We start from the raw sequence: 10,535 nt of genomic DNA, 5'->3' as shown, positions 1-10,535 counted from the left end.
AGGTTAATTTGTCTCCACATAACTTTTTATGAACTCAAATTAATCACTAGTGCAAAAGAGACTTTTTACGTCTGTATTTTCACGTCAGACTACAACATATCCGACGTAAAAACGACGCGGTGGCATTTTTGAAAATAACGCAAATTTTTTTACGTCGGACAACAAAGGGACCGACGTAAATTCAACAATCTACGTCGGACCTCAGCTACAACCGACGTAGATTGTTGAATTTACGTAAATTCAAGTTGAATTTTTGAATTTAAGTTGCGTAGCGCCTCTCCATTCTTTCCCATTCTTCACCAGATTTCCTTCCCGCTCTCCCTGCTTCGCAGCCAACACGTAACGCCTCTCCATTCTTCACCAGATTTCGTTCAGATTTCGCAGCCAACACGTAACGCCATTGTTTGGGAGCATTCAGATTTCGTTCCCGTTCTTCGCTCCTTTCCTACGTTCGAAGGTTCCTTTCTTATCTTCTTCCCTCCTTTCTTTATTCTGTTCGAAGGTTTTGTAATGTTTATCTTTGGCTGCAGACAGGAGCAAAAATTTGTACAAGGCCTTCTGGATCCTGAATATGGACTACCCTCAGCAAGGAGAACGGGCCGTTCTGCAAGGAGAACGACCCGTTTTGCAAGGAGAACGGGCCTTTCTGTAAGGAGAACGGGCCGTTCTCCTTTCAGAACGGGTCGTTCTCCTTGCAGAACGGGCCGTTCCAGCATAATTTTTTTTGGGTTTTTGTAACTTTTTTACGTCGGTGTTAGCTAATCTTCGACGTAAATTTACGTCATTCTATAACGCTGACGTAAATTTACGTCTCCGGCTTTTACGTCAGAAGTTTTTCGGACGTAAAAACCTTAAAATAACTAACGTAAAAAGCCTCTTTTGCACTAGTGAATTGAATTAGAATAATGAGAAGTCTAATTGATGTGAAAATTCCAATCCTAAAATACCTTTAAAATATTATCTAAACTAGTTTTCTTTTATTATCTTGATTCCTTCTTGAATTATTCTCTTTTAATTAATAATCTTCTCTTAACTATCCTCTTTAAATTATCTTTAATTCCTTATTGATATATCTTCTTAAATTACCTTCCTAAAAATTAAAATTTGAACATTATTTTTTCAAATTATTTAATTATTAATTAAATTATGATAACTACACAAACCAAAAGTGTAGTCCTTGTAAGTTCCATATTTTTGTAACTTGATCAAATTTGTGCACTTTTGAAAACTTTCATATTAGATTATTTGAGAAAAGATGAAATGGGTGGCAAGATTGAAGCTAGGTACAGTACTGCACCACGATACAAATTAGGAAAAAGAAAAGCAGCCCTCGGAAGTGGGACCCTCTGTGTCTGTGAAACAAAATTTGTAACAAGAGGAAAAGGATGACTTTAGAGCTCTCACAAGAAATCGAGAGACACACAGGTTGAAGAATCGTTGAAGGTCGGGTTTACATGGGAAGTTAAGTTCACTCTGTAACACACCAATTTTTGTAAAATGAAATAAAATAAGAAATTTAATTAAGTAAAATGTTTTGGAGAAGTTATAGGCGGATGTCTTAAATGGGTTTATAATTAAATGAGAGTTTTAGAAAAATGAGATAAAGACTTCTAATGAAATAAAATTTATTTTAAGTTTTTGGACTTGTGTTCCTATTAACCCAATAAGACCTTTACTAATTTAAAAGAGTCTATTATGTAAAACTAACACGCTTTTGTTTTTCTTGCCTCTTTGAACATTCGTGCGTTAGAAAAACTTGTTGAAAATCTAATATAAAAGTGAGTTGACTCGCTTATAAATGTGAATCAACTTAGAGTTGTCTTACAAATTTACACCCGTGTGTTTTTTTTTTGGATAAGTTATGAATATTTTTAATCTTATAAGTTTTTACTTGTGTGTCTTTTGGACGAGTTATGAACACCTCCAAATACTATAGTTATTTGTCTTAAAATAATTGAATTGCATAATTGATTATTTGAGTAATTATTTTATGATTGGTGTGCCTAGGTTCATGTGAATATTTTAGTATTTTTTTAACTTCTCATGACTTTTAACTTATCATTATCTTTTCCATTTTCAAATTAGAATTCTATATTTTTAAATACATTATAAGTAGATAATTTTTTTTTTGTATCACAATGTAAATTATTTATCATAAAATTAATATATAATTTATATGGTAATATTTATTTATTGTCATTTTGATTTATAATATAATTTTTATTGCATAAATTATTTCATTATTATCATTTTTTGTATTATACAATAAAAATTTATCATGTATTGTACAAGATAAAATATTAGTTAAAACAACTATGAAGAATGATTTTAGCTGGCCATTATTTTTTTTTATTAAAGTAGTATTTATTTTTGGTATTTAGTAGGCTAATTTATATTATATTTATCTAAATAACTTTTATAATGATGTTTTTTTTCCTATTTGTATACACAGAAAGTTTAGATTAACTGAAACTTTAGTTAAAGTGAATTAGACATTTATCATTTAAATCAACTACAATTAACAACAATAAAATAATTCTTAATAAAAAAAATTAACTATATATTAACCCTCATTATAAATATAAAAAAAAAATACATTTTGAAATCCTGCAATTATCATTAAAAGATGTTATTTGTGACTGTGGGCCACAACCACTTCTAGGAACCACAATTATAAATGTATTAGTTCTCATGAGAGACGCAACCAACCATACAAATTTCAAGTCACAAATTCAAAGTTGTAAAACTGGAAATTGATTCTCGCAACATAGCCAAAATGTTTTAAAAACAAGCATAACATGAGATGAACCACCAAATGACAATCCTATGCAAACAGCCCTAAGTTTCATGAAAAGTGATGGCTAATTAAGGTTAGGATTCGAAGCATATTCATTGCTTATATGATTCCTCTGATCCATCGATCCCATAAAGTTGGGCAGAGTCACAAATGTTTCATCCATGTTTGGAATACCATATATCCACATTTGACTTGATTGTGGTGGTATGTACGGAGTCTCCACTCCATTTCCTGTGACTTTAAGCAAGGGACATGTAAGAAAATCTCAAATGAAAATATATGTATGTACAAGTTTCTATAATTTTAATGATAAGTTCTGTTAAAGTTTTATATTTAAAGTGTAATAGTTAATTATTTTTATGTGACAAGGGCAATATTCATTTACAGAAACTCTCTTCTGTTCATTTTTTTAAATATTATTTTTAATTTATGTATAAATTAGTTTTATTTTATGAAGAAGTTTATTTTAATTTTTTTCCCTATTTTTTTTCCTAGAGGTTCTTCTATCTAGAGAATGTTTTCTAAACAAATCCTTGCATTTTCTTTATCATTTTCGTATGTAATAGTCGACCTATTTCTACAAATAATTATTTGTAACATGTGTTTCCCTTAAAATCCATATTAACATACGAGTTTTCATTGTAATAATTTATAGTTATCAATCAATCTTATATGTCAGTGGTGTTGCAAGCATTAAAAAGAAAAACACTCGGCTTAGTTGTTACCTTGATATGAGTTTGCATAACAATTTGACATTTGATCATCAGACACAACATGTTTTCTATTCAGCAACCATGATTCCACTTGCTCATTTTTCTTTATCTGGAGTTCCTTCAGCCTATTCGCTTCACGAATGTTCTTCTCATCTTCAACTAAAAAGTTAGTGTATTAAAATTAGTGAAATTATTTTAACTAAACACATACAAACAAATTCACATGTCAAAGATAAGACGGGGATTAGTGCGAGAGTAATAACGTTAATTACCATCTCTGAGTAATTTCTCTTTCTCAAGAAATTCAATTTCCTGACACAATGCATGTTCTTCCACCATCATCATTTGCTTCTGATTTTGGTGGAAAGCCTCTAGTGATTTAAGTCTGGCCAATTGGTTCTACACGTGTATACACAAACACATAGAAATGCATTATATATAATCATGTCATAAAAAAATGTGTTCAAAGTTGTGATGGACTACTTAGCAATACTCAAATAAATATTGATTTGAATAGTGTGAAAAAAGTTGATAAACAATTTTATCCCCATAAAGGTTATTACCAAAAATTGATTCCTAACAATCATGGCATTAAAAAAAATGTTTGAAAGTTTTGATGGGCTACTTAGCCATACTCAAATTAATATTAATTAGTATGAAAAAAGTTGATAAACAATTTTATCCTCATGAAGGTTATTACCAAAAATTGATTCCTAACAATCAAGTTACAAAAAGTGATCTTACCATTGTGATTAGACTCACCTCAGTAATTAAATTACAACAATATAATCAAAGTCTTATCTCATTAAAAAGGTTTAAATGCATTATCACACTACATTATTTAACTCAATTAAAAAATAAATCTTAAAAAAATAAAGGAATTGTTAATAACATTGATTTTAAAATGTTAATAAAACTAATCACCTCCAAAGTTGTGGCTTGAACTTCTAAATTGGCCAAAAAGATTTTCTTCTTGAGCCTAGATCTTAGAGAAGAAACTCGTTTTGATGTGATTCTACAGGGAAATTAAGGAAGATAGATTAAATTTCATGCATATATATGTAAACCAAACACATGCACATATTGTAAAGTATAACATGAAATTCAAATTAAGCAACCTACCTCCTTTGCTTTTTAAGATCCTTCATGTATTGGTCATAATTAAGTGCCATATCACTAGGTTTTCCTTCAGGGAATTGTTCAACTAGTTTTGATCTAGAATCGACAGAGGAAACACAAGAAACTTCATTCATTGTTGGAGGGTTATTGATAGGAGGTTGGGAGCTGCTAGTGTCACCAAGGATAGTCTTTTGTAACAATTGAAATGATGAAATTGGCTTGTGGCCCTCCATTTCATAGTTCTCCATCTCTATTCTAAGTAAAAGAAGAAACAACAAATGGATTGAGATACTCACAACCTAATTTGTAAAAGAAGAGAATCAGACTGTGTGTGCTATGGAGTGGTACTAAGCTGCTCTTATATATTTTTCCTTTTCAAAACAGATCCACTGTACACAACCAATTTCTAAATAATGATGGTCTGGCATGCATGAAAATGCTCAACTAGTCAATTTAACATTTCTGAAAAACGGAAACGTTAATTAATACTCAATACTCGGTTGTTATTATAAGACCTAGTTTAAAAAAATTATTTTTTCACGAGATATTTTATAGTTTCTAGAAGATGTTAAATTATTATTTTTATTTAATTTATTAAAAATTATGAAAATGTGTATTTTTTTTAATTTTTCAAATTTTTCAATTGATATTTATTATTTTAGTTAATATTGATATATAGGTTTTGATGTAGAATAATATTTTCACATTTTCATCAAAATTTAACGACAAATAAAAAGAGTAGAATTGATAAATTGTAGTTTTATTTTATAAATTTAAAAACATCAATTAACATAATTATTTATATTAATTGGTATGTACGATTTCGCTAAATATATTTTATAATAAAAATCAGAGAAAGCATTAAGATATTATTTCTGTGATCAATTTGGAATAGTGTGATGAAATTGAACGACCAATCAATAATTAGTTTACAGAACAGCTACACTTTGAAACTGATAATTAGTTTACAGAACAGCTACACTTTGAAACTGATCTTTGACTACTTGGGAACAAAACCTTAATCATTAATATAGCCAAGTTTTTCAAATGACATGACAGCAAAGATTCCTTACCGTTTTTCCTCTCCCATTCAACACTTGCACGACCTAAGAAACACACACAGCATCTTCCCTGCGTGAGTGCGTGTTGTGGTCATTCAGTTTGCTTCAATTTGAACTTTTTTTTAATTTTAATTTGGTTCAGTTGAATTAAATTTTTTTAAAAAAACTCCTACATCACATGGTGTAAAAGAAAGATTAAAAAAACCTATACACAACACTAAGATCGCCACGGTCATGCAGCAATCCATACAACTCCTTATGCCTTATGCATTTTTACGTGAGGCCATATAATTTCCATGTCTAGATTTTTTTAAGTTCTTCAAATTTTATAATCGAGTCCTACTCAAATACAATTCATCAAATTTTATTTTAATTTTTTGAACGGTAAAATTATTATGTCAAATTTTGTTAAAATTGAACAACAATTTGAAGGTAATCAAATTGTTAATATTTTAGTATATTTTGAAATGTATATATTACGTCAATTTTATTTTATGAGAATGGAGTATCAAATCATCTTAGATTAATATAAAATTTGATATATATGATCTAAGAGATATGAACTTTCAATCTAACGGTTAAATTTTTAAAATTCACATTTAATATAAAGTTATTGAGCGGTGTAACACTTAGTAAAAGTTACATTGGTTAAATTTTTTACATTGGTATCCCTAAACCCTAAACCCTAAAAGAGGAGAGTTCAAACGACACTCGTGTAACTATTTCAAATGTAAAATTAATCATCACTAACATTTATATCATTTTTTAATGGATTATACTGTTTTATGAATTTTAATTGCTACACTACTAGAACTTCTTTTATTACATGCGATTTTTCCTGTGAAATTTTCATAAAAATTCGTAGGAAACGTTGTTCCTGCAAATTTTTTTGCGAAATTTTATTTGTAGGTAATACCTTCGTGGATAATATATTTTTGCGAATTTTAAAATTCGCAGGAAATTTTCCTGCGAAATTTCTTGCGAAAAAAATCCGCAGAAAAGTTTCTTGCAAAAAAAAATTTGCAGGAAAGTTTCCTGCAAAAAAAATTTCGCAAGAAAGTTTCCTGCAAATTTTTTCGCAAGAAATTTTGCAGGAATATTTTTTACGAAAAAAATTAAAAATTTTACTATAAATTCTATCAATAATTTTTTAACTTTCAAATGCTCACGATGAATTCATCTGAAACATTTATTTCCATGCCTCCAACATGTGATACATAATCTTTTAAATTCTAAGACTGTAGATTATAAACTTAACACTCAACCATACAAATCAACTTGTAAGGTAAGTGTTGCCCCAACTTATATACTCTTTAATTGTTTTATTTTCAATCGATGTGGGACTTGAAGTTTTTTTTAAATATTAAACTTAAAAATTTAAATATTTTTTTTTATTTTTCTTGTGAATTAAAATTTGCAGGAAAATCCGCAGGAAAAGTTACTTGCAAAATTTTTCTACCATTTAGTAAAAATTACTTGCAGAATTTATTTTTGTAAGAAAATCTGCAAGAAATAAAATAAAATTCTTACAATATTTTCTACAAATTTTTACCATGGAAAAAAATTTCTATGATTATTAAAATTGTAGTAAAATTTGTAAGAAATATCTGTAAATTATTTTTTGCAAATAAATTCGCAAAAAACATTTGTGAATATTTTTTTGCAGGAAAATTCGCAAAAAAATTCTGTAAATATTTTTTTGCAAGAAAATTTGCAAAAAATTTCTGCGAATATTTTTTTTGTAGGAAAATTCACAAGAAAATGACACTTTTCTAGTAGTGTTATATTCATTTCAATGTTATTTTTTTAGAGCATTAATACAGCCTTTGAAAATGGAAGCTGAAAACACTCCGAATGATTAAAAAATTATTATTTTATAATAAATTTATTAAAAAATAATATATTTTTTTTAATTATTTAGACAATTTTTTGGCCTCCATTTTTGGAGAATATAGCATTTTCCTTTTTTTAAAAAAAAAATAAACTACTTTTATTTTATATAAATTTTTAAATGAATAATAATTTTAAAAAATTACAATATATATATATATATATATATATATGTGTGTGTGTGTTCTTGTGTGTATACATGTATTTAAATTATATAATTTTATCAATAAGATAACTATAAATACTATAATAAAATATATATCACCTAATAACTTAAATTTGAATTAATCATCTTTTGTATATTGACCACGAAACTTTCTCTTGTGAGAGTAATTTTAGAAATTTTTCTTTAACGACAAAATTTTTGGAATTTTTAATTTTTTTTCTAATTAACTTTTATTTATTATAATTTATGAATTAAATTTTTATATTATTAAAATTAATTATCAATAAATAAAAATAATATTGTATTATACTATAAATCTTTTTATCAAAAATTTAAAATATAATTTATATGTTTAGAAATATCTATTTATAAAAATTTTAAATATAATCTATGTATTCAAATATAATATTTATTTTTATATATAATTATTATAAATTTTAATTATGTATAATAAATATTTAACTTATTCTTGTATAAATGTATTGAAAAGAGAGAGAGAGAACATGAATGAGGCTAAGGCTTTATCTTAGCCACGGCTTGAATGCATATGAGTTGCGTTGCAGGTTATCTTTTGCCTTTTAAATGCATTATTGAACCCCATGCTAAAAATATACTTGTTAACAACAAACTCTTCCGGTTCTAACTTCTAAATATAAGAGAGTGAAAAGAAAGTTTAATTAATTTTTATTTTTCAAATATTGTGATTATGTAATTTTGGTTTTTAAAAATCTAATTAAGTAATTTTAGTCTCTTTAAATATTGTAATTGTGTAAATTTGATTTCTCAAATTTTAATTAAACAATTTTAATCCTTTAAGTATCGTTATTATATGATTTTAGTTCCTCAAATATTGTAATTATATAATTTTTAATATATTTAAGTTACATATACTGAAAATTTCATTTGTGTATTAAATGATATATATTTGTTTATTACTATTAAAATTAATAATATATGTTATTTAAATAGGTAACAAATGTATAATTACAATATTTTGGTGACTAAAAATCACACACTTGTAATATTTAAATGACTAAAAATATTTTATTAAATTTTGAAAGAACAAAATTGTAATGCCTCAAATTTATATACGTATATTATTTATTTATCATTTGAATTTAATTTGTTATAAAATTATGTTTAGAACACGAATTTATATTTATAAGAATTTTTAAAGAAATTTTAGAACTCTTTAAGTATTTATTTAAGCTTATAGAACATAAATAAAAATATGAAATGAACTTCAAAAGTTTATAAAAATTTATAGACACAAATAAGAATATGAAATGAAATTCAAAAGTTTATAAAAATTTATAGTAGTGCAAACTGTAGTAGTAATAATAATAAGGTGAAGTCTCCGAAGGACCAATAATGCAAGTGGTGTATCTATGCACCATGAAAATGGACCAATAATGCTTGTTTCCTATGGCTCAAGAATCTCAAAATAATAAACGGTTGAGATATTTAATCTATAAATTTTTTATGATTAAGATTTTGAAATTGTAGATCAGTCCTTTTATTTTTCTTAATTGTCAATTTTTTTAGGGTTTTGTTTTAGGGTGGGCGAGCGGCTCCGTCCTCGGCGTCGACACCAAGAAGATCAAGCCTCCCCCTCTCCACTGCGATTTCAGGGTCCGGACCCTCTCCACTAGCGTCACCACGCTCCCTCATTGCCGCCTCAAGGCTCTCTCTCCCGCCCAAAAAGGGTTTTTCGTTGTCCTTTCCGACATGTGTCCCTTGGTTTCCGGAATCACCACCAAAGACGCTGCCTTGTCGTTTGAGCTCGGGATGCGGGCCTTGGGTTTGGCTCTCGGCAACAGAATTCACTTGGAGCCAGGTGCTGCTGATGATGATGAGAGTGGCGGAGTGTTGCGAGTTGGAGGGCACCTTGTTATCAAAAAGATTGACAATTAAGAAAAACAAAAGGACTAATCTATAATTTCAAAATCTTAATCATAAAAGGTTTATAGATTAAATATCTCAACTGTTTATTATTTTACTATTATATCTACGGTCAATTTTCATGGTGCATAAATACACCACTTGCATTAATAGTCCTTTAGAGACTTCACCTAATAAGGTAAATAAATAAGAGAAATTAAGTTACATTAAAAACTAACTTTGGAGAGGAATGTAACTATTAATTAGTTGAAAATATGGCGAAATCTACAATGCACTCATATACATCATGTGGTTTATGGGTGGATCAATAAAACAAAGTGTAATTTTCATGTAGTTCATCTCTGGAGAAGTAAAAGATACTGTTATATATATATATATATGAATAATTAAATTGAACAATTCATATTTATTTGATGATAAAATTTTATTAATGTATTAAATTTATTTTCTGATAATAAATGACCATTTTGTCCCAAAAAAAAAACTTTCTAATCGTCCACTCCCAAATTCAATCCACTGCTTATTTTATTCAATCTATCATGCTACGTGACAATTGTGAGATTTTGACAGGTCTCAACACCGATAAGCTCTTCGTGCATCTTAGGTTGACTTTACTCCAAAGTTGCTCAGAGCTTGACGGCGATAACGACAACAGTGATGAAGGCACCTCGGAGGGTTCGATGAAGCTAGCGTTGTTCACGAAAATGCTAACATAATTGAAGGCGAATAATGGAGATGGGCTCTCTATTCGCGGTATTGCGTGCCATTTTGGAGCTCGAAGCTCAGAGCTCGACAATAACAATGATGAAGATACCTCAAAGGGTTCGAAGAAGCTGACGTTGTTCACAAAGATGTTGACACAGTATAAGGGTAAACAATGGTGATGG

The 10,535-nt window shown here is 28.2% G+C and overlaps 1 protein-coding gene across 2 annotated transcripts; it reads right to left on the bottom strand.

The window, feature by feature from the left end:
• Window positions 1-954: 954 nt before the first annotated feature.
• On the bottom strand, window positions 955-5,032 carry LOC109814794 (uncharacterized). Of its 2 annotated transcripts, none has more exons than XM_020379301.3 (5): window positions 4,633-5,032; window positions 4,435-4,525; window positions 3,783-3,909; window positions 3,523-3,669; window positions 955-3,034 (listed from the first exon to the last, which is right to left on the bottom strand). In XM_020379301.3, exons 1-5 carry the CDS (start codon window positions 4,875-4,877, stop codon window positions 2,862-2,864), a joined length of 783 nt encoding a protein of 260 aa, XP_020234890.1. In that variant the 5' UTR covers window positions 4,878-5,032; the 3' UTR covers window positions 955-2,861. The 2 variants fall into 2 exon arrangements, with proteins under 2 accessions (XP_020234890.1, XP_020234891.1); XM_020379302.3 differs by having other exon boundaries at window positions 955-3,028.
• Window positions 5,033-10,535: the final 5,503 nt, after the last annotated feature.

Source organism: Cajanus cajan, chromosome 3 (genome assembly GCF_000230855.2).
Source record: "Cajanus cajan strain Asha chromosome 3, NIPB_CcT2T_4, whole genome shotgun sequence".
Classification (NCBI taxonomy): domain Eukaryota; kingdom Viridiplantae; phylum Streptophyta; class Magnoliopsida; order Fabales; family Fabaceae; genus Cajanus; species Cajanus cajan.
Note: the sequence above shows the minus strand (reverse complement) of the source record. Positions and strands in the feature narration are given on the sequence as shown.